Genomic DNA, 27,585 nt, shown 5'->3' on the forward strand with positions numbered 1-27,585 from the left:
AGGAATATTCCTCCACCATGGCATCCCGCCAAACTTGCTGAGAGGCTACCTCCTCATAATAAGAAGGCTCTGGGTCTAACAACTCAGTCATCAATGCCATGTAACGGTGTACCTTTGTGGCTGCTTGCTCTGCTTGAATGTAGAGTTGGGAGTCTCAACTCGCTCCTTGGTCTCATGAATTAACCTCTCGACCTACTTGACTCTCTTCCTCCCTGTGTTGGGTGTCACTGAATTGAGTGACTGCCTCGACTCATCGTGGTCTCTCCTCTTCATCTTGCAATAAGCCCTTGTCATCTTGCTGTACGACCTGTTTGCCACTTGGCTAAGACTCGGTCTGTGGTATTGGCTGAGGCTCCTGCTTCAGAGTGAGAAGCTCCTCCTTGAGTACTCCAACCTGCCCTTGCTTCAAGGACTCCCTCAGAATTTTGTCCTTCGAAAACCTCACGTCCCTCTTGATAACTGTCTTCCTGAGTGAGGGTACATACACCTTATATATCTCAGGTGTCTCACAGTAACCCACAAAAATTCCCTTTCCAGCTGTGGGCTCCAGCTTCTTCTAGCTCTCTTTGGGCACATGGCAATAAACTCTTGTCCCAAAGATGCAAAAGTGAGAAACACTAGGCTTCTTGCCTGTGTTAGCCTCCATCGATGTAACTCGTCCAAACATGATTCGTAAATTGCCGTGGATATTCCACTAAACAGTTCGTCACAACAGATCTGATAATATTATATTAAAAATCTGAGATTCTACACTATTACAGTTTTATTTAATTTTTAGATCCATAAAATTAACTGTAATTAGTGCATGCATGTAAAAGTAAATCAAGCAGAAAAGTATAGAACGACAAAATAAGCTCACACACACATAATACACAAGATAGCTCTGGGAAACCCTTTCGAGAGAAAACCTAGCTGGAAGGTGAGGCCGCTTCGCTCTCTTTCTCTGTCTGGAAATATGGCTGCAGATACAAAGAAGTAATGTCTATGGCTCGTGGGCTGCTATAGTGCACAAATCCTCTCTGTGTGCTCTACCTCCTATCTCTCCTGGCTATCTTTGCTCAACTATGGAACAAAATGCTCTTGAAAGAATGGAATGCCTCTTCCTCCTAGTGGCTTGGTTATAACACAACCCGATAGCCTACTAGTGGTTAAGTTTGACTACATCAACTCTTAACTAGAGTTACAAAATAGACTCTTCTAGAGTCTTTTACATCACAAACACGTGGCTAGCCCCTTTTCCATGAATAATGGGGGCTGATGCGACATCCTCTCGAACTATAGGTGTGAAAACAGGAAGGTCAACTTCTGAGTGGCATAACTTTTGCATACGGACTTTGATTGACGCGATTCTTGTGCTGTTGGAAAGCTCTTTGTGTGTAGAATATCATTAAAAGGCGCTGTGCTCAAGCAACAAAGTTTTACTCCCAAAAAATGTCGTTTGATTCCTCAAAACACTCCCAAAATGTTTCGGACCCCGTTTCACCAAATTGGGTCCTGCTGGTAAAAACGGTCCCGTGAGCTAATTCCTCTACTTTTTCCACTCCAAATGCATCGAGATGGATGACAAACAATATAATGATCCAATTCAGATCACACCTCCCCATTTTGGGAGACTTTTGGTCCCCAAAAGCTTTTATTGAATGAGGCGAGGAAATTTTTCCTCCTCTCTGGTGTACCATTTTGCTTTGCTTGAAAGTTGTCCCGTTAACCCAATCTGCCAAAGGTCTTGTTGCCCTTGTCTTGTAGTTTTGGACCTCTTTTGCAAAACTGTATCTTCTGTTAACTCTACCTGAGTGTTTGCTGCCAAATCCTCCACAGAAGGTAGGACCTGTTCCTCTTCTTGATCTAGCATGGAAGGCTCATAGAGTTTCAAATTATCTACATTTACAACTGAGTAAATGCACATACATGGTGGTAAAGTGAGTCGATAGGCATTATCGCCCACCTTTTCTAGTATCTCAAAAGGACCATACCTTAGAGCCTTGATTTTCTTACCAGGGCCCTGCAGCCTCTCCTTGTTCGACTGTAGCCATACTCTGTCTCCCACCTTGAATGATTTCTCTGTTTTGCGCTAATCATGCATGGCATTATACTTCACCTGCGACTTCTGCAGTGTTTCCTGTACCTGTAGATGGATCTGCCTGATCTTCTCTATAAATTTTTCAGCCCTCAAAGCATCTCCAGTAATGTCTTCCTTCACTCCTCCTTGTTGCCCATATGCAATATCCAAAGGTGAAGGTGGCAAATATCCAAAACAAGTTTCAAATGGAGACTTTCCTGTAGAAGTGTGGACTTTTCTATTATAAGAATGCTGGATATATACCAGATTTTCATCCCAGGCCTTAGAAGTTGCACCAAAGTCTTATTGACTACTTCTGTCTGCCCATCTGTCTGTGGATGGAATGTTTTAGATCTCTTCAACTTCGTGTCCATCTTCTCCCACAATGTAGTCCAAAATGCATTGAGAAACCTTGTATCCCTGTATGAAATGATGCTCCTTGGTATCCCAAAGTGTACCCAGACCTGTCCAAAGAACAAGTTTGCTGCTTCTTGTTCGCTGATGGTCTTTTTACAGGGGATTAGAACACACATCTTGCTGAACCTGTCAACTACCATAAACAAGTAGTCATGTCCCTTCCTAGTTGTCGGTAAATCTCCCACAAAGTCCATGGAAATGCTTTCCCAAGGACGAGTAGGTATAGGTAAGGGATGATACAGACCCTGTTTCCTGTTGCTAGGCTTGCTGGTACAACAAAGCATGCATCCTCTTATGAACCTAGCTACTTGTTCTTGCATCTTGGGCCAATACACATACCTTTGCAAGTTATCCACGATTTTCTCTACACCAAAATGCCCTGCAACTTTGGAGGTGTGAGCCTCTCTAATCAGCTGCAAACGCTCACCTTTAGGAACACATAACTTATCTAACCTGTAGAGTAACCCATCCTAGAGATGGTAGTCAACGGTGCTGTCACCATCATGCACATAATTCTGACTCTGCAATAAGTGATACACCTCCTTGAAGTCCTCATCTTTTGAATATGCCTCTCTGTATGCATCATGCGTGAATGGCTCCATGTGCATAAGAGTCCCCAAAATTGTAATCTTTGATGTGGGTGGTCTTGAAAGCATATCGACCAACTTGTTTGTGTTTCCCTTCTTATACTTGATCACCAAATGAAACTGCTGTAAAAACCCCATCCACTTGTATGTCTGGTCTGTTGTAGCTTATTCTGGGCCTGCAAGTACTGTAATGGCTGGTGATCCGTGTGGATTATTGTCTTCTTTCCCATCAGATAGTGCTTCCACTTCTTCACAACTTGCACCATGGCATAGAGCTCCTTATTGTAGGTAGGGTAGTTAAGAATTGCCCCATGAAATACTTCAAAATGGTAGTAAACAGGGCTTTCTCCTTGCATCAATACAACTCCCATAGCATACCCACTTGCATCAAGACAACTCCCATAGCATACCCACTTGCATCTGTCTCCACTTCAAAGGGCCGTTGCAAGTTTGGTAATGCCTGAACTAGCGCTTCACTGATCTTCTTCTTTAACTCATCGAAATCCTTTTGCTGCTCTTTTCTCCGCTGGGAACTCTTGCCACTCGTTGTTATGGCGTGGAGCGGCGCTGCTACCGTTGAAAGCGAGGCTATGTATTTCCTCAAGTACTGTGTTACTCCAATGAAACTCCTAACCTCAGTAACATTAGTAGGCACCGACCATTTCATGGTGGCCTCCATCTTGGAAGGATCTATCTTCAATTCTCCTCCACCAATCACATATCCCAAATACACCAAGGACTGCTGCACAAATTCACACTTCTTGAGATTTGCTAGCATCTGGTGCTTCTTCAATGTTTCCAGCACCTGCGTCAAATGTGAAATATGCTCCTCCTAGGTAGCACTATATACCAGTATATCATCCAAATAGACAATAACAAATGAATCTATAAAAGGGCGCAGTACATCATTCATTAATCTCATAAATGTAGCTGGTGCATTACATAGGCCAAATGGCATAACTAACCACTCATACAAACCTTGCCTGGTTTTGAAGGCAGTCTTCCATGTATCTTCTTCTTTGACTCGAACTTGGTGATATCCAGACTTCAAGTCTAGCTTGGTGAAATACTTTGCTTGCTGTAACTGATCTAGCAGATTGTCTATCCTGGGCAGGGGGTATCTGTTCTTGAGCGTGATTTTATTCAACGCCCTGTAATCTATACACATCTGCCAAGTCCCATCCTTCTTTGGCACAATGATGATGGGTGACCCACATGGTGATGTACTTGGTCGAATGACACCTTGTTCTAGTAGCTGTTGCAATTGTTTCTTCACCTCACTTGCTTATATAACAGACTGCTTGTACAACCCAATATTTGGCAATGGGGAGTCTAGCAATAGTTGGATCTCGTGCTCCACTTCTCTCTTAGGGGGTAGCCCTTTAGGCTCTCAAAACACGTCCTTGTATGTTTGTAACAACTCCTCCAGTTGTTGTTTTTGTTTCTTAGTACACCCCTCTAGGGATGCCTTGCCTCTTATTGACTCCTCTACAAACTGATTTTCTCTTAAAAACAATAAAACATACTTCTTTCCGGAATTGATCAATTTCTTGGCTTGGTTGGTATTTACCAGTGAAATTTTCGACTTGCTTTTGTGCACGTTGATATGAATGATTGTCCATCCTTGATGAGCTGGTACTGGTTAGCTCTCATGAATATTGCAAAACGCATGTACATGTATGGATTCCCAAACACGACTCCACATACATCAAGGGGAACCACATCCAGATCTCCTTCATCAATAAAATCATCATTTATAGCAAATCTAATTTTACATTGTTTTGTTACCTTTAGCTCTGCATCCTTATGTACCCATCCCAATGGATATGGGTTTGGATGATCACGAACTTCCAGCCCCAACTTCTTGACCAGATCTGTTGCAATGAGATTTTGCCAGCGATCCTGAGTCACCCAGGGCATCAATCTTCGTCTTCTTGACTTGTATCTTTACATGGAAGGGTTTGGTCATTTCTTTCTCTTCCTATTGTTGAAGGCTACTCAGATTCACCTCCTTCTGGAATCTGCACTGATGTACAAACGATCTTCTCATCCACGTTTGAGCTGCTTTCAACTTGGTTGCTCGAATCAATGGCCATGAGATTCTTTTCTTATTATCTTTCTTCTTGTTCTTTGGGTTTAGCTCTGAATGAAACTTCCAACACTTCTCCTCTCTATGGCCATCAATGTTGCAGTGGTTGCTAGGATCTTTGCACTGGTGTGCTGTGTCTGCTTGTCTTTTTATCTTTTTTCCCCTTTTGCTTCTTCTTCCCCTCCTTAGAAGCGTCTTGTTGCTCCTTTTGCTTCGATCCACTTGATTGCGCTCTTTTCAGGCCTATGTTCTCCAGTTATTATGCCGTACACAAGCCTCATCCACTGTTTTGGGCTTTGAACAACATCACTTGCTCACGCAGATGGCGGTGCAGACGCCCCAAATACTTGAGTAGTTAAGTCACAGGACACGTCCTCCAAGGTACCGTGTCCCGTATTTTACGTGTCGGACACGAAAACGGCCCTAAAACGTGTCGAAAACGTTTTTCATCGTGTCTTGTAAAATGTAAAACGTATTCGTCGGTTTTTGTCGTGTCCTGCATCTGGAAAACGCGTATTCCGTTGATAGAAAACATTGTCTGCATAAGCTACAATTTTTTTTGAAAGAAACAAATAATTTTTGAGTGGGGCAGCTTAATGATCAAGTCTAGGCCCTAATATTGATATTCTATTCATGGTAATGTTAAATTCTTAAAGTAAAAGTGACATTCTCCTTGATCTTCATTTTCATCCTTTTACTTAAATTTTTAACATTACCATGAAATGACTCAGGATGTTTGAGAGTGGTTTCGGCCTCATTGGATTTCATATGGAGAAAGTAGAATTTTAGATTTCATTCAAAATGCAGCAGACTTATCAGTTTTTCAGGATTTCAAGATTGGGAGATTGTAATGTTTTCAAGTGACACCCCCTGCCCGGGCTACCCCTGCCACCAGTAGAGAATGTGGTCTACCTCCTATAGCTCCTACTTCTAGTTCTTCAGCTTCTAGAGCATAGCAAACTCCACTGCCAACTCCACCAGCACCAGCATCTACATCTAGAGGGAAAGGGAAAGCTGTGGCATTTTCTCGCAAGAGGGGCAGAGGAAATCAATAGGATTAGAGTTTAGTTATTTTCTTATGTGCTTGTAAGTTGTACATGAACAATGAACATTGAGTATTCAAGAACCAAGACCAAGCATATCACATTCTAATTTCTAAATAGTAAATTTTGATTCTATTTTTTTTTTTTTTAAGTGAACTATGAACTTTGAGAAGTAATTATATTTTAATTTGATTAGATAAGCTGCAACCTGCAATTTAATATGCATAAAAAACTATATTTCGGTATGTATATCTATATATATATATATATATATATATATATGTATGTATGTATATAAAATGTGTCCCCCGTGTCCTGTTTCCAGGTCGCTGCGTTTCGTATTGAATACTCGTATTTACGTGTCCTCCGTGTCTCGTCTCCTCGTGTCATGTGACTTAGTTGAGTAGTACATCTGGGTTCTTTGGAGAGATACCCAACATTATAGCCATTTTTCTGAATTTTGTGGTGTACTCCTACACGTTTTGGCTTGGCTTTTGCTTGAAGTAATGCCACTGGATCCACTGGTCTTCCACGTACCCATTGGGATAAAACTGTGACTTAATGAATGTTTTGAAATCCTCCCACTTAGTCACTGGAGGTTCTCCCTCCAACCTCAGGGCTACGTGTGGCTCTCCCACCAAGTCAGTGCATGACCCTCCAATTTCAGCCGCGCGAATGAGATCTTCTGCCCTTCCTCGATCTGATGGACACTGAAATAAACTTCCAGTTGTTGCAACCAGTGGTTCAACTTCAGAGCGTCGATCTCGCTGTGGTATGGCTTGATATCGACTTTTGCTTCCACTTTAAATAGGGATTGGTTCACGACACTCGAACTAGGTTGATCTTTTTTGGGTTCTTTCTTTGGCTGGTTATCTGCGTCTTCCTGATCTCTCGATCCCCCTTCTGATTTGTCCTCTGCATTCGAACCCCCTTCTTCTCCAAATATCCCCAGCTTATTGCTTAGGGTTGCTGTGAGAAGGTTGACATTGCGGTTTATATCTGCGACTTGTTCTTCGAGCCGCGAAAGTTTCACTTCTGCAGGATCACGAGGTTTGTTTACAGGTTCATCGCCCATGATTAGGGTTTTACGATTTTCACCTCGCCGATCTAGATCCCTGCAATCTCCACAAAATACCCAAAAAAACCTGCTCTAATACCAAATGATTCGTAAACTACCGTGGATATTCCATTAGGCAGTTTGTCACAACAGATCTGATAATACTATATTAAAAATATGAGATTCTACATTATTACAGTGTTATTTAATTTCTAGATCTGTAAATTTAATTGTAATTAGTGCATGCATGTAAAAGTAAATCAAGCAGAAAAGTAGAGAATGACAAAATAAGCTCACACACACATAATACACAAGATATGTTCTCTGGGAAACCCTTTCGGGAGAAAACCATGCTGGAAGGTGAGGCCGCTTCGCTTTCTTTTTCTGTCTAGAAATATGGCTGCAAATACAAAGAAGTAATGTTTGTGGCCCGTGGGCTGCTACAGTGCACAAATCCTCTCTGTGTGCTCTACCTCCTATCTCTCCTGGCTATCTTTGCTCAACTATGGAACAAAATGCTCTTGAAAGAATGGAATGCCTCTTCCTCCTAGTGGCCCGGTTATAACATAACCCGATATGTTGAAGGAGATGTAACTAGGTTCGGTCTTCATAAATGTACTTCTGATATTTGTTATTATTCAAGAAAAAAATATTATTTTTATAATATATGTCAATGAGTTTCTTGCTCATTGAAATAGGTCTAGCACATGACAAAGTGCTATAGGTGAATCAAAACGTCAAAAGAATTATGTTGAAGACCTTAAGGGTATGTTACATTACGTATATTTTTGTGTAAAGGTCAAAGAAGACACCTCCAAGCAAAGTCAAGTCTCCTCCTAGCAAAGACACCATCAAAAGAAGCAATGGCACCATTAAAAGCACCTATCGTAGCAAAGAAAGTCAAGTTGGCCTCAAGGAGGGACAGTCCTATATATAGAGAGGCTGTCCACTCCTCTAAAGATAACGAAGATCATCTCTGAAATCAACGAGCAAGTGCAGTCAAATAAAAGGTGGAAAAGTCGAGTTTAAGGGAGCCTCTAGAGCAACTAAGGAGGAGGAAATATAAACAAAGTGTAAAGGACTGTTTTAGGGTGAATTGCAGCCACATGTGCGAGGAATAGAAGGGCTAACTACGATCACTACAACAACAACATTAAAGTTGCTCATCTATCATCGTTTGGGCTTCAAACTAGGCCTACTAGGCCTCCTATACAAGCAAAGAAGGAAGGACCTCAAGGGAAGGAAAAAGGAACCCTAGAACATCAACAAGAACTCTCACACATGCGAGCATTAGGGCTGCAGTGCTGTCACACTAAGCCTACCACCATACATCAAGAAGGAACTTGGATGATTAAGAGAAGGCATGAGTATCCTTAGGTGAAGGATATCACTAAGTAAAATATCTCTTCTAGAAGATCAACTAACTATGGAAGGAAGACCAAAGTGCCAGAAGAAGGACGAAGTGTCGGAAGAAGGTGAACAAAGTGCCGGGAAGACATAGTGCAGAGAAAAGGAAGGACTTGACTTGTGCTTGGAGGATCTTGTAGTGAAGGGTCTAGGGTTTGGCATTAATCAAGAAAGAAGCTTCAATAAGAGAAAACTTACTAAGGGTTTTCCTCTCAAGAGAAGAGAGGTTTGGCCCTGGCAGAGAGCCAACATCTTGTGTTCTTGCTTTATGTTTTGATAGCAGTTTTATGAAGCACACACACATGCATTAATAAGCAAAGAAGAAGATTAAGCTAACAAAGACAAATTTGAAAAAGACTTCACAAATTGTTATCTTGTCATAAATTGCCCTAGATTCTTCAACATGGTATCAGAGGTAAGGTGACACATCAAGGAAAAGGGCAACTCAAGAACACTCATCAAGGAAAGGCATCTACAAGGTTGAAGCATCAAGACAAATCTACTCAAGGAAAAAAAGGCCTACCATCTATCATTGATCAAGGAAGACTACAAAGCAAGAAGAAGATCCTTACATAAAAGCACCTACAAAGAAGAGCAGATCAAGAAGGGACCTACACCGCAAGCCAAGCCATCAATCAAGTCTACTTTGAGAAGGCAACTCGAAGAACATCAAGATCCTAGAAAGGCAAGCCATCAAGTCTTCAAGGAAAAAATAGTTCCACTACATCTCAAATTCTATCAAGTAAGTATGTGTCCCCTTCTGAATATACATCAATGTCTTTTTGCAAGGAAAGCAACAAATTGGTAGGTACCAATAACTTTCTTGCATGGAAGAAGAGGGCTGATTTACTTCTCAAGGAGAATGAACTCCTAGAACATGTCAAAGGGAATACCACTATCCCTGCTAAGGAACAAACTCAAGCCTTAGCCAAGTATAATAAGGATGACACAAAAGCTCAGAGGATTCTAATAGAAACAATCAAAGACTCTCTCATTCCTTATGTCTCCAAATTTCAAACATCAAAAGAAATTTATGATAAGCTAGTAGAGTTATTCTCGGTATCCACAATCGGAGAAATGATATCTCTAAGAAATGAGTTGTACAAGATGAAGATATCAAAGGAAGGAATAGCTCCCTACTTCATGAAGATCTCTGAGATGAGGGATTAACTTCAAGAGCTTGGGGAAGTCATGTCTGATAGAGAAATGGCAACTGTAGTACTCAAGGCTCTATCTGAAGGATTGGGGCAACTTCACATCAAGCATATATGCCAAGAAGGAAGCAACCACACTCAGTGAAATGTGGTCTCTATGCAAGACAGAGGAAACCAAACTTAAAGCAAAGGAAGATGTGGGATCAAAGGAGCAAGCATTTGCTACCATGGCCAAGAGAAAGGGAAAATTTGGCAAATTTGGTCCACAAAGAACAAACAACAAAGACATGTCCAAAATCCAATGTTATGGATGCCAAGAATATGGACACTACAAAAGGAATTGTCCTAAGCTTAAGAAGGACAACAACAACAAAAGAAAGAGGGAAGAAGCTCACATGACTCAAGAGGTGAAAGAAGAAGAAAAGAAGCAAAAGAAGATCCTTCGGATCTCTACTATGACTAAGTCAAACTCTTTACTTCAAGTCTTCTTTCAAGGTTTTGAGTAGGATAGGAGCATGTAGGAATAACATAAAAATTGCATGGCTAGAAACATCTTCTAGAATCTAGAAGCATGAAGTACATAGAGTTCTAGATACTCATGAAGAAGTAGCATTTATAATGAGAACAAAATGCATGGTTAGAAATATCTTCTAGAATATAAGAGCATGGTAGATATAGCTCAAGATATTCATGTAGAAGGAGCATACCTAGTATAGGACCTCATCCACGATGAAAGAAAATTGATCATGATTAAGAATCTTAGAAGACCTCCATCATCAAAGGAAAAGAAACATTTGCAAGGCAAGGGTCTTTAAGATCCTATGATGGAATCTTCAAAAGAAGGTTCATGAAACAAAGCATATGTCTCATTAGGAATCCCATTCATGGGTTCAAAAAAAGGATGATATGCAGGCAAGCTAAGATGAAGCAAGAAGGGCCACACCAAGGACAAGCTAATGAAGCTAAGATGATCAAAGGAGAATTAAGATGAGGTATGTATGCATCAAAGTTTAGTCATGTTATCATGTATATTATTGAGTCATGGGAATAGTTCTATAACATGATCAAGTAGGAAAGAATCTCTTTCACCAATGACATGCTCGAAGGCATGTACTGCAATGTAGTAAAGGTCAACATAAGGATATGCTCACATAAGGAGTATAAGATTGCTGACTAAGAAGCAAGAAGAAATGCTGACTAGTCCAGGAAGCAAGCAATGAAGAAGTGCTCTCAAGGAGCATAAGATGGTTGACCAATTTATCCAAAAAGAAGCAAATGAAGAAAGAGATCAAGCATGTAAAGAACACCATGATCACTGAGAATCACTATCTAACAAGATACTTTGAAGATATCTCTCGAAAGAAGGCAGGACAACTCTGACAAAGGAAGGAAGGACCCTTGACACCTATGAAGGCCTTGAAGATATGAAAGATGCAGATAACTGATTCTACTCTACAAAGATGTCGTGACGAAGAAGCCATCCAGTGAAAGAAAAGCAATGACATGACAAACCAGGAAGGAAAGTGATTGATGGATGGTGCCCTACCTAGAAGAAGTTTGAACAAAGACTTCATGACATCAAAGAAAGGAAGGAGATCAAGCAGCTGAAGGACCCATGAAGAAGAAGTTGCTGATGAATGAAAGAGTCCCTAGTTAAGAGGGAGCTCTGACTGGTCCCTGATCAAGAGGGAGTTTTGGATCACCCCTGATTACAAAGGAGTGACAATTGTGTTTTTCCATCTCATGTATCATGCACTAGACCAGGACTAACAACCGTAAGTCTAGATGAAGGCCATGAATGGAAATGTAGACACAAGATAGACACAACATTCTTGTCTTCACTTGGGAAGAAAGAATGGGAGGATTGGGTAATCATCTGGCATCCGATACTCTTTGAGGATGTGTAGGGCATCCAAGACAAGAGTAGGCAAGAGGAACGATATTCTTTGAGGGCTGGGAACCCAAGACAAGAATAGTCCTAGAAGGTCATACTCAGTGAACACCCGGGTGGGTATGTACCTTGAGAGACAATGACTAAGGTGTCTATAAATCATTGGTCTCGCTAGCATTGTAGCTCATGATCTCATGAAGAGATGGAACTGTTAGTCAAGGCCTTGCACTATGATAATGCTGATTGATGTGATGCTATAGCAGATGGATTGCAAATACGGTTTCTCTTATGTGAATGCTTCGAGATTGAAACATAGCCAAACACCTTGTAATGTTGTATGAATATCTCCCTAGTTAAGAGGGAGTGTTGAAGGAAATGTAACTAGGTTTGGTCTTCATAAATGTACTTTTGATATTTGTATTTATTCAAGAAAAGAAATATTATTTTTGTAATATATGTCAATGAGTTTCTTGCTCATTGAAATAGGTCTAGCACATGACAAAGTGCTATGGGTGAATCGAAGAGTCAAAAGAATTATGTTGAAGACCTTAAGGGTATGTTACATTATGTATATTTATGTATAAAAGTCAAAGAAGACACCTCCAAGAAAAGTCAAGTCTCCTCCTAGCAAAGACACCATCAAAAGAAGCAATGGCACCATTAAAAGCACCTATCGCAGCAAAGAAAGTCAAGTCGGCCTCAAAGCAGCAAGTCGGCCTAAAGGAGGGACAATCCTCTATATATAGAGGCTGTCCACTCCTCTAAAGATAACGAAGATCATCTCTGAAATCAACGAGCAAGTGCAGTCAAATAAAAGGTGGAAAAGTCGAGTTTAAGGGAGCCTCTAGAGCAGCGAAGGAGGAAATATAACCGAAGTATAAAGGATTGTTTTAGGGTGAATTGCAGCCACACGTGCGAGGAATAGAAGGGTTGACTGCAGTCACTACAACAACAACATTAAAGTTGCTCATCTATCATCGTTTGGGCTTCAAACTAGGCCTACTAGGCCTCCTATACAAGCGAAGAAGGAAGGACCTCAAGCGAAGGAAAAAGGAACCATAGAACATCAACAAGAACTCTCACACGTGCGAGTATTAGGGTTGCAGTGCTATCACACTAAGCCTACCACCATACATCAAGAAGGAACTCAAATGATCAAGAGAAGGAATGAGTATCCTTAGGTGAAGGATATCACTAAGTAAAAGTATCTCTTCTAGAATATCTACTAACTGTGGAAGGAAGAACGAAGTGCCGGAAGAAGGTGAACAAAGTGCGGGGAAGACATAGTGCAGAGAAAAGGGAGGACTTGACTTGTGCTTGGAGGATCTTCTAGTCAAGGGTCTGGGGTTTGGCATTAATCAAGAAAGAAGCTTCAATAAGAGAAAACTTACCAAATAGTTTTCCTCTCAAGAGAAGAGAAGTTTTGGCCCTGACAGAGAGCCAACATCTTGTGTTCTTGCTTTATGTTTTGATAGCAGTTTGATGAAGCACACACACATGCATTAATAAGCAAAGAAGAAGATTAAGCTAATGAAGACAAATTGGCAAAAGACTTCACAAATTGTTATCTTTTCATGAAGAATCAACCTACACCAAATTGCCCTAGATTCTTCAACACGATAGCCTACTAGTGGTTAAGTTTGATTAAATCAACTTTTAACTAGAGTTACAAAATAGACTCTTCTAAAGTCTTTTACATCACAAACACGTGGCTAGCCCCTTTTCCATGAATAATGGGGGCTGACGCGACATCCTCCCGAACTATAGGTGTGAAAACAGGAAGGTCAACTTATGAGTGGCATAACTTTTGCATACAGACTCCGATTGACGTGATTCTTGTGTCGTTGGAAAGCTCTCTCTGTGTAGAATAACATGAAAAAGTGTTGTGCCTAAGCGACAACGTTTTACCCCCAAAAACGTCATTTGATGCCTCAAAATGCTTTCGAAAGGTTTCAGACCCCGTTTCGCCAAATTGGGTCCTGACGGTAAAAACGTTCCCGTGAGTTGATTCCTCCACTTTTTCCACTCCAAATGCATTGAGATGGATGACAAACAATATAATGATCCAATTCGAATCAAATCTGCTTGTGTGGACTCTTGTTCTGCAGAAATACTACAGTGTTGCATGCCTCTGCCCACAAGAACATGGGCAACCCCTAGTCATGCAACATGGCCTTGGCTGCTCCAACTATGCTGTGGTTCTTCCTCTCAGCCACCCCATTCTACTGAGGGTTATGGGGTGTTGTAAGCTCTCTCCTAATGCCCTCCTTGGCACACACGTCCCTGAAAGCATTGGAGACATATTCCCGCCATTGTCACTCCTCAATGCTTTGATCTTCTTCCCAGTTTGGTTTTCTACCAAGGCCTTAAACTCCATGAACTTGGAGAAGACCTCCTCCTTCTTCATAAAGAAGATCCATGTTTTCCGAGAATAGTCATCTATGAAAGTGACATAGTACCTGTGTCTCATGAGGGATGGAGAAGAGAAGGGCCCACATATGTCTAAATGTACCAGCTCTAAAATTTCTTTGGCTCTGTTGTCTTGGCCTTGAAAAGATGACTTGGCATACTTTCCAAGTGTGCAGCTGTTGCACACTTCATGATAGTCAATACTGCATTGTGGTAGCCCTGTGGCTATTTGTTGAAGGATCTTCAGTGCCCCATGCGTTTGTGCCGAAGCTCCCCCACATCTTCGCCATGCTCATGCCCTGCCTTGCTGCTCAAGGTTGTGTCTGTCTCAACCTGCAACTTGTAAAGGTTCTTCACCCTCACACCAATTTGCTTCATGGCTCCAGATTCTAAGTGCTTGAGATAGGCCTTTCCTTTGCTAAAAATGACATCATAACCCTTGTCCTCTAGGGTGGAAACAAAAACAAGGTTCTTTTTAAGGCCTGGAACATAGAGGACATCCTTGAGATGGAGAGGGTTACCAGACTCCCTCTCAAAATTGACAATACCCATGCCCTTGGTCAAGTACCTGCCATCATCTCCTAGCTCAATGTGAAACTGCATGTCCTTCTCCTTCAACTGGTTGAAATATTCCTTGTTCTCGGTCATGTGAAAGGATGCTCCAGAATCAATGTACCACACGTTGTTGCCCACTAAGCTTGCCATGCAAGCTATCAATGAGAAATCCTTCTTGAACTGAGAAGTAAAATCATCTACCTCGGTTGATGTTGCCACATGATCCTTATTAGACCCCTTCTTCCAGTTAGGACACTTAGTGGCATAGTGTTCGAACTGGTGGCAAGAGAAGCATTTGATCTTGCTCAGATATTTCTTCTTCTTCTCGCCCTTCTGATTGGACTTGGCCTTGCCTTGGCTCTTTTTTCCCTTGGCCTTGCTCCCTTTGCCTACTAAGGCAAAGTTCTCCTCGTCCTCTGTTTTCACTGAAATTCTAGCTCTCGCCCCCCTCTAGATTTCTTCTTGGATGCAGTCTCCCCACAACCTTTCCCAGTTGGGAAGATTCTCTCTGCCACTGATTGCATCCTGGAAATTTTCCCAAGACTTATGAAGTCCCAATAGCACAAGACTCACAAGGTCTTTGTCTGCTACAGTCTCGCCCACTCCAGCTAGCTCATCCTGAACTTGGGTTGTAATGATGGGCTCTCCTTTACTCATCTAGATATTTCTTAGCTTGTCCTTCAAGGCAAGCTTCTTGGCATCACTAGATCCCTGATACAAAGCCAAGATGGCTGTCCACATATCGTTTGTTGTCGTCTTCCCATGGAGATGAGGGATAATGTGGTCTTTGACCCCCTCAAGAATGATCCTCCTGGCCTTGGTGTCATTCTTGTTATGTTGGATCAATTGTTGAGCATCTGTAGGTGTAGTTTGTGGGTTCTTCGCAAATTCTAGCACCCCATTATCTTCCAACACCACTGAAATCTGCTCCCTCCATGAGCAAAAATTAGAGGCTCCCTCTAAACAATGATTTTCCCTTAGTCCTTGGAACGACATACTGCTATCCAAATATTGCTCTTCAAACTCTAGCGCAAGCCTACCGATTGAACTGCACTCATCACTGACCGAACAATCCTGGTGTTGGTTTTTATACAGAGTGTGACTCTGATACCATGTTAATTTTCTTGAAACTCTGCAACTACTTCGATGAATTTACTGAAAAGTCAAGGCAACTAAAAATTGAAACCAAGTTTGCTTTCACCAAGATACAAAGTTCCTTAACATTTAACATGCAACGAAATATACTTGAAATAAAAACACATGCAAGCACACAAATTTGACACTAGTGTTTTACCCAGGAAACCCAAATGGGAAAACTTTTTTTCTTTGTTGTGGTCTTCTTATTGATTGTTCTTTGAGCAAATAAATCTTTTACAATTCAATGCGCTGCTACTGCAACCAACAATAAACCTTTGAGAAAACTCTTGGCTTTCTTCTCACTAATCTCAGCTTGTCATTGCTCTTAGCCTTGAGAAATTTCTCTCGGCCCTGCCTCTTGATCTCGGCTGTCACATAATTGTTTCCTATTGAAACTAGTTTCAGCTTGCTCCTCGAATTCTTGATCTTTGCTCCTCAACCAATGCACTATACCATCAACAAAGAATCATCAATCTTTGTTCCGTCGTCCTTCTCTTGCCAATTAATTGGAGCAAGTCTTAGTGACACTTGGACTAGCTCGAGTTTCTCCTTGATTTCCTCTAGTTGTGAACCGAGTTAACTGTGAAAATTTGGGAACCTGAATCCTATTGCAGAAAATGGAAATTATCCTCCTAATTGTTAATTAAATTTAACAATTTATTTACTGTTTCCTACAGCAAATACTGAACAACTCACACTGCAACATACACAAATAAAATTACAAAAGAATAAATGCTGGAAGAAATGCTAGCACACACATAAAATAACACAGTTATTTTTGGACAAAAGTCCTCGGAAAAACCCAACTTGGGAAAATCGGTGCAACAACTGAGGGTTTTATTATTAAGCAACAGTGGAATAATCTGAGTACAATCTAGATGTCGAATACTGGAAATCCTGTAGAGAAATACTGGCAAAAATATGGAGAGGAATTTTCCTCACCCCACAGGCAATCTCCTGGCACAGTGTGCCTTTAGAATTTCGGCCTTTTGAGGTACTGCGTTAGCCTCTGTGCTGCTCTGCGTAGCAGGCTGGAGGTCTAGCATCGGACTGGACTCTGATGAAGTCGTTCTGCCTTCTGCTGACCAGAAAGACGCTTCTCCGACCTTCTGGGACTCCTTCTTGGCCTCTGGAACTGAAAACGTTAATCTCTCCTAGCAAATCGACTTTGCCTCTGAAGGCTACTGTGCTGCCCCAACGTCAGCCTCTCTGTGGCTCTCTTGCCTCTCTGCAAATGCACTCACTGGATCTGGAAACCTTCCTCCGACTTCATTGTCTCTGCCCCTTTCTCACTGCTTCGATCTCACTAGCTCTATCCTGCAACTGACTATTGCTACTTTGGAAATCGACTTGCTCATGAAATCGGACCTCTCGAGTTATTTCTCCAAGTGCCCATCGACTTCTTCTTATAATCCTCTGTTGAGACTTCAACGACCAAGAATAGATCTTAAACAATGGCTAGGATTAACTTGAAGTCGATCCGTGTGAGTTTCTAGATGATTTTCGCCTTGACTTAATTAATACTGATTAATTAACCAGTTTTCCTAAGTCTAGACTTAGGAAACATTAAAAAATTGGTTAATAATCTAATTAAGTCACTTCTAGGTGGAATTTCCAAAAACGATTTCTGAGTTTTGGAGATCTCATGTATTCTAGCCTCTCCACAAAAATTCAAGGTTGGAACACATCCAATGGTACAAAAACTAACACTCCCTCTTAGCGAGGAATGTGTTCTAGTGCTACTGCACTCCTTGTAGCAATACTCAGTCTCTGCATCATCTCTTGTCATGCTGTTGATGTTTGGCCATACTGCCCACCAACCACTGCGCAACTTTGATATACGCTACATCTGTGCTGTTGTTGATCCCGCTGAATTGCTGCCAACATTGCATCTGCATTGCAACTCCCTCTCATCTGTTGTTGCTGCAACTGCAACATCTGTAATTGAAAAGCATCCAAAATACTAAATTAGCTATGATCAATATAACGCATTTGTCACCTGAGTCTCTGACTGCTGCTAGTATTTGCGCTGTTATTGAAGAATCTGCAATGTTGCTAACTCTGAACTGTGCCAACTCTGCACTGCGCTCCCTAGCATCTAATTGCAACTAGACTCTGCATATGTCACTCTGGCATCTGTTTGCATCTACTGCCACTGATCCATCCTGCTACTGAAAACTGTGGACCCCCATAACAAGGTTATGATCCAAGAGGTGGACCTCCTCAAGCATCCTACCCATCTATAATGCTCTGGGGCTACAACACCAAGTCACCCCACCTCACTCCTGGAAGTATCGCTGCCATCATCACGAAATTTGATCTACTCATATTGCTGTTGTTACTGCTCTGCTGATGCTTTTGCGGTGCTACTACAACTATTGCAATAATGAGTCTGATATCCCGAGATCTTGAAGTACTATATTCCATAACACTGCTCCCTCTGAAACTAGACTCCCTCTAAGTCTCGATCTCCTTATGGGAAATCTCTTTGCTCCCTCCTGGCAACTCTCACTGTCCTCCTGCGCTAGAAACTAGATTGCATAGCTCTGCACTGGGAATCTCCTGGCTGGAATTCACACTACTTGTGTCACTACAACTAGTTCTGCAACTATCTCCTAGGTATTGACTACAACTAGCTATGCAACTGTCATCAAAATGACTGACTGCACCTGCTGACACTGTGATCCTCTTGCTACTAATTCTGTTGGGCTCCCGTAGCAAGGATATTGATCCATGTGAGAAATCTGCAGCAACTGGATCTGATTTGCTGCTCTTCTATGGATCTTTCCCATCTGTGGCCATCTCAACAAATGTCGAAAATCTCCTCTTCCCTTTCTGCTTAGTTGCTGCTACTCGGTCGTTGCTCAGTGGCTGTTACTCGGCCGTCGCTGCTACTCGATTGCTGCTACTACTCGGTCGCTGCTGCTACTACTCAGCCGCTGCTGCTACTGGGTCGCTGTTGCTACTGGGTCGCTGCTGCTACTCGACTGCTGCTGCTACTCGGCCGCTGCTGTTACTCGGTCGCTGCTGCTACTCGGCCACCGCTGTTGTTACTCGACTGCTACTGCTACTTGGCCAATGCTGATCTGTAAGGGAATTTGAACTTCTTGAGACTAGAAGTTCCCTGAGGAAAATTTTCCCTCTCAACGCGTGCTCTTCTTCTTCTCGATGCTAGTTTGGCTCTAACAACTACTGCAAAATTGCGGCGTCCAGCTAGACATCTACTCTGCGAATAATACTGGTTGCTCCCTCTGCCTCTGGAAACCCTCGATTTGGAAAGATCGAATTTTTCTGTCCCTTTCTCAAAAAAATCGATTTCTCCTCAAGAATTCGACCTCTTGGCCAAGGTGACTATGCTGCCTCTGGGGTTTCGAACTGCTGCTCCTCAATGAACAACGAAACTCCCTCTTCCTTCCCTACTGACTTCGATTGATCATCTGTGCTCTGATACCATGTGAAAATTCGGGAACCCAAATCATATGGCAGCAACTGGAAATTATCCTCCTAATTGTTAATTAAATTTAACAATTTATTTACTGTTTCCTGCAACAAATACTGAACAACTCACACTGCAACCTACACAAATAAAATTGCGGAAGAATAAACGTTGGAAGAAATGCTAGCACACACACATAAAATAACACAATTATTTTTGGACAAAGTCCCTGGAAAAACCCAACTTGGGAAAACAGGTGCAACAATTGAGGGTTTTATTATTAAGCAGCAGTGAAATAATTTGAGTACAATCTGGATGTCGAATACTGGCAATCCTGCAGAGAAATACTAGCAAAAATTTGGAGAGGAATTTTCCTCACCCCACGGGCAATCTCCCGGCACAACCTGCCTTTAGAATTTCGACCTTCTAAGGCACTGCGTCAGCCTTTGCGCTGCTCTGCATAGTTGGTTGGACGTCTAGCCTTGCACTGACTATGATGAAGTTGTTCCGCCTTCTGTTGACCAAATGGCAGAAAGACTCTTCTTCGACACTCTGGGACTCCTTCTCGGCCTCTAGTACTGAAAACGTCAATCTCTCCTAGCAAATCGACTTTGCCTCTAAAGGCTACTGCACTGCCCTAGTGTCAGCCTCTTTGTGGCTCTCTTGCCTCTCCTTCCTCCTGCTTCATTGTCTCTACCCCTCTCTCACTGCTTTGATCTCACTAGCTCTCTCTCTGGAAATTGACTGCTGCTACTCTGGAAATCGATCTGCTCATGAAATCAAACCTCTTGAGTTATTTCTCCAAGTGCCCATCGACTTCTTCTTATAATCCTTTGTTGAGACTTCAATGACCAAGATTAGATCGCAATCGATGGCTAGGATTAACTTGAGCCGATCTGTGTGTGTTTCTAGATGATTCTTGCCTTAACTTAATTAATATTGATTAATTAACCAGTTTTCCTAAGTTTAGACTTAGGAAACATTAAAAAATCGGTTAATAATCTAATTAAGTCACTTCTAGGCAAAATTTCCAGAAACGATGTATGGGTTTTGGAGATCTCATGTATTCTAGCCTCTCCACAAAATTTCAAGGCTAGAACACATCTGATTCTACAAAAACTAACATTAACTAAGGACTTAACTCGTCCTCTCTTCACTTGTCTCTGAAGTCTTAACTCGTCCTAACTAAACTTGTCTCTGTAGTCTTAACTCGTCCTAACTGGACTTGTCTCTGCCACCTCATCTTGTGGTCTAACTAAAGAAGACTCCAACGAATTGAAGCTCTAACACTACGCGTGCAATCTATTGATGACCATTCCAGTGAACTAGAAATAAACTCATCACAACTGAAGTCTAACTTATGAATTCACATTCCTACAATTCAAATTCTTTATTGGCTAAGGTGCAAGTCAACAAATTGTTTGGCCATTCCAGGATTGATGATAAATACCTTCAATATCAATCTTTAATACTTGAAAAGACAATTATTCACCAAAATTCTAATTTTGGTCCTTTATAGGAACTTTTTTATTGGATGGTGCTTTTTACTGGTCATGACACAATTTTGAGGAAAAACCCAACTTTTGCAAAATGATTTTTCATTTTTAAGTTGCAATTGTGAAAAAATCATGATTTTGAAGTTTTCGTAATAATCATTGATTTTTTCATTTATGATAGCAAATAAATTTCATCTATGTTAGCAATATTATTTGATGGCTCATGTGTTGTTATAAGTTGGGGAGGGCCTAGATCCCAAAACACACAACTGAATTTATAACATGAGGCTTAATAACAAGGGGTGAGGCTAGGATTTCAAAGTGATATAAAAGCCATAAAAAGAGGGCACCTGTACATTGATTATTCTTTTGCAACATTTTGGGGTCTTCTTGAAGGGTGGAAGCTTGCAGGTTTTGGGGTAGCAATCCCAAGGGAATTTGGTTAGCAATCCAATGCTCTTAAACTTGGTTTAAGTGACAATCCAATTAGGTGTGCACTTTGTTGCGGCAAAATCTAGCAGGCCTTTAAGAGGGGTACCCTGCAAGGCTATCACTAGACCAAGTGACAACAATAAGGTAGTAGCCCACTGTCACCACAGCTAGTACCCCGTGCTCTTTAGGGATTTTCATCAATGGGAGGAGTCCTAGTATAAGGTCACCTACAATAGATATTCTAGGTTTTAAAGGTATGAGGTGACTTAAAGGCTTTTAAGGGAAAGATATAATTTAGGTACTAGGCTCCAACTATGAAGAGGAAGCAATTCACTTTCCTTAGGCCAAATTGGGGCAACAAGAGACCTAGGGTTTTATTGATATGTTGTGAGTTGGGATAGGTCAAGGTCAAAGTGTCAAGAAAGGGTTTCCCACAATGTGTTTCAACAAGGTTATGGCACATGAAACCCTCAAGAAGCCCTCAAGTTGAAGCTATAACCAAACTAGGGTTTTACCCTAGGGCAAACAACTAGGGCAAGAGAAATTATGGATGAAATTGGAATGAATGCCCACCAAGGGAATGATTTTGAGGAAACCACTACAACCCTTGATGTTTAGACTTTCCAAGACCAAAAATCTCCCTTCCTAGTCAATTCACACTAAGCCCTAGTTGACCGCTTGGCCTTAAGAGGGCCGAAATAGGTAAGAAAGAGAAAGTTAAAATTTATGGATAGAAATTGACTTGATCACCAACGATGGATGGCCATTGCCTAGTCCTAGGGTTGATGGAGTCTATGGATTATTTAGGTTGGCTAAAACTTGCAAAGGAGTAAGGATTTTTTGATGCCCTAGCATCAAAACCCTAACTATTTACTTTGTGAGGGATCAAAATTCACTAGGGATCACCAAGAGGATTGCTATTCACATATCATACAATGAGTAATACATTCAATAATATGACCTAGCTTCCATAAAATTGATATTCAATAAAATTATGGCACAGTACTTAACCGAGATCGCCAATATATTCCATACATCAGACATGAAATCAGAATTTTTCAATATAAAAGGCACTTACAAGACAATATGCATGTACAATCCAATCATTGATCCAAGGCAACCTCTCCAAAGGCAAGAATATAACTCCAAGACAAAAATGCCTCATAGATCACATCTCTCCAATAGGTACAAGAGGCTGAAATTCTCAAGTTGAGAGGCCGGATGCACACGTGACGATGATGAGAAAAGAAATAGTCCACTCCTATTTATATGAGGAGGATAAGTTTCTAATTAGCCTAAGAGCCCCTAAAATAAAAGTAAAATCACAATAGAACCTTGCGTTACAAGCCAACCTCCAAGACAAAATATGCCCCATATATCACATCTCTCCAATAGGTACAAGAGGTTGAAATTCTCAAATAGAGAGGCCGGATTCACAAGTGATGATGATGAGAAATGAAATAGTCCTCTCCTCTATTTATATGAGGATATGTTTCTATTTAGCCTAAGAGATCCTAAAAGACAAGTCAAATCACAATAGAACCTTGGGTTACAAGCCAACCTCCAAGACAAAATATGCCCCATAGATCACATCTCTCCAATAGGTACAAGAGGCTGAAATTCTCAACTAAAGAGGCTATATTCACGAGTGATGATGATGAGAAATGAAATAGTCCTCTCCTCTATTTATATGAGGAGGATAAGTTTCTAATTAGCCTAAGAGCCCTTAAAAGACAAGTAAAATCACAATAGAACCTTGGGTTACAAGCCAAGCCAACTAGCTTAGACATAAAATCAAATGAAAGCCCACACATGTGATCCATGAGGCCTCATAAGGCTGATGTCATCCATAAAATAAGCCCTGAGTGGCAAGTGTTGAGGCTTTTGAGTGCCAAGTGTGGTGTAGAAGCCTCTAAAAATCATCATTTGAGGGTTGGTCTTCAAATTTGTGTCAATATCCCTCTGTGGTCCCCGGAATCCACTTGGGGTACCAGAAGGTTGTCTCCTGAGTCTCCAACTGCTCAAAATGTCCATCTCTGCTCTAGTGTTGAGGGATTTCTAGGTGCTACTATCCTTCCCAAGTCTTTGAAGGTGAGAACATCCTTATCTGGGTCCTGAATCAATTGCACCCTTCAGAAGGTGCTAAGGCTAGCCCGGGGGCATGTTGGTCCAGGGGTATCATCCTGAAGAATCGTCAAATGTAGCGCAAAGTGGCATAATGTCTTGGGTGCAGAAGGTGCCCACTGCCCAGGGGTAGGTATGATGTGTTGCTACTGCTTGAAGACCCAACTCTGTCAATGCTTCACCTGTGGGTGCCAATATACTTCTTTGGGGCTTGGGTACATGTGGGTAGGTGCCCAGGGCATGGGTTGTTGAACCACTTAACAATTACAACATAAAGTCTAGTGAAAACAACCATTCATTAGGGACAATGATCATTTTTGCATCTAAGTAAACCAAACTTGAATGTAAAGGGCTAATTAATACTTCAAATAAGGCTTCCCTTCCAGAGTTGGGCCTTGAACTCGCAATGGTGTTTCCTCCCTAAGTAGGAGTGGCTAAAGGACAACCCTATTAGTTGTTTCTAGGCCTCGAGGGGAAGTAACATTTCCTCAGTTCATCCTTCAATTGATAGGTGTTAGTGAATAATGATGGTTTGGAGGGGAGAAGACTTCATGGCCAAAGTGCCATTGTCAAAGGGACCAACATGATGGGGATTCACATCCTAAGCGTATAGATGTGAGGAGGGAGCAATTGTGGATGCATGAGTTACCATCTCGGCCTTTGTTTTTCCACCCATCTTGTGCGCCTTTTACATTTGCTTGATTTTGCTTTGTATTACTGCTCGTAGCTCAAAAGGTTATAGCTTGCTTTGAATGATGTATAGTTGTTGTATTACCCCTTAAGGATGAATCATTTCATTTCTCATCAGGGTCAGGACATGCAAGGGTTTCTTTTATGATGTTTAATGAAGTAGAGCTCATGTTAGGCTTTTGCCCACATGTTGCCGACCATCTTTTGCATTTTGATATTCTTTTTTATTTTGTTTTGTGGCCATAATATGCTTTTTCCTTTTCTTTTAGCCGCATCAACCTCCTAGGGCAAAGTTTCGGGCCCTACCTAGGTATGTGGATGTATGGGTGCCAAATCCTAATGAGCCAATGGTCAGTTGAACCCAAAGAATGTAGGTGGAATGTTGGGCTTGTAATGTAAGATGGAAAATGTTAAGTATGGAATAGGGATATATGTAACACGCTATCTCAATCAAGGCTTCTCGATTAGTGCCCCTCCTATACCCATTGGGCCATTAGGGGAGGTCCCACTGGACTAGGATCAAAGATTAACCTCCTATTTAAGGTGAGGGAACAAGATCACAGTCAAAACCCCTCCTTCTAGGTCACCCCATAATCCATATCAAATGCCAAATACAAACAAGCATAAGCAACCGATTGCAAAATGAATAAAGTACTTTTTGATCGGAAGCCCACCTTCATCCATGTGCCCTTGTCGGATGGGTGAGAAAGTATATAACTGATGCAGGTGGTGGAGATATAATGGCATGTCGTCAGCTAGTGGTGGCTGTCAAGGGCTGCATGGCTGGCCGGCTTGATGCGAAGAATGTGAGAAAAAATTTCTCCTATAGGGTCACCCATTTTTCTTGGTAACACACTTTTTATCGTAGTAACATTGTTTACAGTTTAGCATGGATTTGTGCAGCAGTACAGGGAGATATCTTGGAGCAGGCTCTGCTCTAGTTTTTATTGGCTCATTGTCAGGCGTTCATCTTCTTGTTTCATGCTGCCAGTAAGCTTGTTTTGTGCAAGCAAGGGTGATTTTCTACTACAGTTATTAACTGCTGTGGTTCTCTGTCTTTGCCAGCCAGATTGATGATCCTATGAGCATCAGTGTTTGTCTCAAATCAGAAAGGATAATCTGCGCATCATTGTAATGCGTTTATGTTTGAAATAAAGGGAGGCGTGATTTCCAGCTGCACCCATCTCACGTCTTCTTGCTGTAATCATTTCTGGATTTAACACAAAGGGATATTCAACATATTTTTATCTTTTGGTTTTTGCTTGTTGTGACCTTTATTAGTGCGGCTTTTCATTCTCTTCAGGAAATCTGCCATTGCATTTCCTTTGCTAAATTTTGCTTTCAAGTGAAGAAATACGAAAAATTAATTAGTCCACAAGAACATTTGTCTTGAATTAAAAAAAATCTTTTCTCAACCATTTGTGGTTGGAAGATGAGAATGGTTCTTTAAAGTACCTTTTGTCTTATGCTTTGGTTTGGAGGATTGTTTCTGGACAAAATCAAGCCCCTTTTCTGCCGGTATTAGGAGGTTTTTTTTCTTGCTTTGAAGCCTTTTTTCTTGCTATATGTTGAAGCTTGGTTTCTACTGTCTTCTTTGAGTATGCTTGGGATTCATTTGGTTGATTACATTTTTTGGTAATTCTTATTTCTGTTTTTTCAACTATTTAGACCCTAAGTAAGTGCTTGAAGAATATTTGAAGTTTACATAAGGTGATGTTTGAGAGTATATTCTGATTTCTTTCAGGATGCTTAAATTTTCTTCTGCAAATCTTCTTGCAGACATATGGTTATTGTATCTTTAACATTCTGTACACTACTGTATTCTGTACTCTTGTTGATGTCTGCTTCCTCAATGTGATTCTGCAACATAAAAGACTACTATTGTCTATTCTGCCTTTTGCTCAAATGATCATTTCACTATTTTTTCCATAATGTAAAAAATATTTTCTTTGAGAGCTTCAGTAAATATAATAACATTCCTCTTCAGCGTGCAGAAGAATTTTTTTATGATTGAGAGACAAGTTTATTTTTATTTTTATTTTTGATTCTTCTTTTTGGTGATATAGAGGTTATCAAAAAGTTTTGTAACGTTTAAAATTCGCAAATCTCATAGACAGTCAACGCTGCAATATTTTTGTCTGTTTTGCAGAGACTGGGCATTTCTCAGGCAAGTTCAATGGGTTGGCATGGAGCACCTGGAGTTCCCATTTCCCCTGTCATCAAGAAACTCATGCGCTTAGATATCCCAGTTGATATTTATCCCAATGTAAATTTCATTTGCAGAGCTTGCTACTCTTGTTGAAGATATCAATTTATTTCCTTTTGCCTTCTTTTTTTTGAAGTAACTTTTGACATTTTGGTTTGATGGCTCCAGTTCAATTTTGTTGGACGTCTCCTAGGACCTAGGGGCAATTCACTCAAGCGAGTTGAAGCAACAACTGATTGTAGGGTGTATATTAGAGGACGTGGCTCAGTCAAGGATACTGCAAAGGTAAAGACTTAAAATTAATAATCTTGCATAATATGCTGTATACTTGGAAAACATTCACAATGTAGTTCAATGACTTGGTATAGATGTTTTTGTTTCTAGTGCCAAATTTGTCTTCTAGTTTTGTGCTTATAACATTGTTGGGCTTTATTTTTTCACTTATATAAGATATGTATTCTTTTTATGCACAACACTTGGGAGAAAGCGTATGCGACATCTGCATAGTAGTATCCATCATAGGTATTGGGCTAAGATTCTGATATAGCCTAAGATCTTAACTGAGGTTTATGAAGTTACTTTGACTTGTAAAGTGGTTCGTTATAACTGTTTATATTGCAACAGTACTTATGCTGAAAGTGCCAAGGTGCTCTGCAGCCCATGTAGAGGGAGATGTGTCTAACGTGTGCATTTGGAACTTTGTAACACTAACAAAATGGAAAAAGAGCTGACATCTATTTCTCTTAATTACTGTAAATGCTAAAATAAAAATAAAATTTATCTTACCTTATTTAAACAACAATTATAAATAAACTAGCATAGATCCATACTAATTCCAGAATTATTACATGATGAGAAAGATAAAAATACTTGAGGTGTAAACCTCACTGTTTATTAAGTAGTTTTTGAGGGTGTCAAAACATTGAAGTTTGCACCTCAAGTTTTTTGATATCTCTCTTTGCTTAATAGATCTGGATTAAGATGGATCACGCATGTTGAAATTGGGTAGCATTGGGAGGTACTCTCACATGTCCTTGGTGCTAGGCTTGTGAGAGAGAGATGTCTATAAAGTATGAGTGTGTAGGATTTGCACCCGAGTTGTGGGCTTTGTACCCAAAGTGATGGGGTTCTGTGCCCAAGGAAAATATTTTTATTTTAATTTAATGCAGTGTTGTGAAAATCGCGATAAAATGAAAAAATCGCGATTTTTTCCCTCTGCCGATAAAATCGCGATAATTAAACGAAAAATTGCCGGATTTTTTTTTTTTTTTGCTGATTTTTACTGAAAAAATCGCGATAAAAACGAAAAAATCGCGATAAAAACTGAAAAAATCGCTGGGGGTCACGACAGCATAGTTTTATAACGTTTTTTTGGGTTTTTTCATGCGTTCATTTG

At 40.9% G+C, this 27,585-nt stretch overlaps 1 protein-coding gene across 2 annotated transcripts in view; it reads left to right on the top strand.

The window, feature by feature from the left end:
- The window catches only part of LOC149193987 (KH domain-containing protein At3g08620-like), a 119,309-nt gene that overhangs the window by 10,514 nt on the left and 81,210 nt on the right, over positions 1-27,585 (top strand). For both annotated transcript variants that reach the window (XM_089404968.1, XM_089404967.1), the window contains exons 4-5: positions 26,133-26,249; positions 26,358-26,474. In XM_089404968.1, coding sequence (XP_089261094.1) covers positions 26,133-26,249; positions 26,358-26,474 — 234 coding nt within the window. The remainder of the gene's footprint in view (positions 1-26,132; positions 26,250-26,357; positions 26,475-27,585) is intronic.

The sequence above is a fragment of the Pinus tabuliformis genome, chromosome 2_2 (assembly GCF_031772625.1).
Source record: "Pinus tabuliformis cultivar Carrire ecotype Pingquan chromosome 2_2, CPIR1, whole genome shotgun sequence".
NCBI lineage: Eukaryota > Viridiplantae > Streptophyta > Pinopsida > Pinales > Pinaceae > Pinus > Pinus tabuliformis.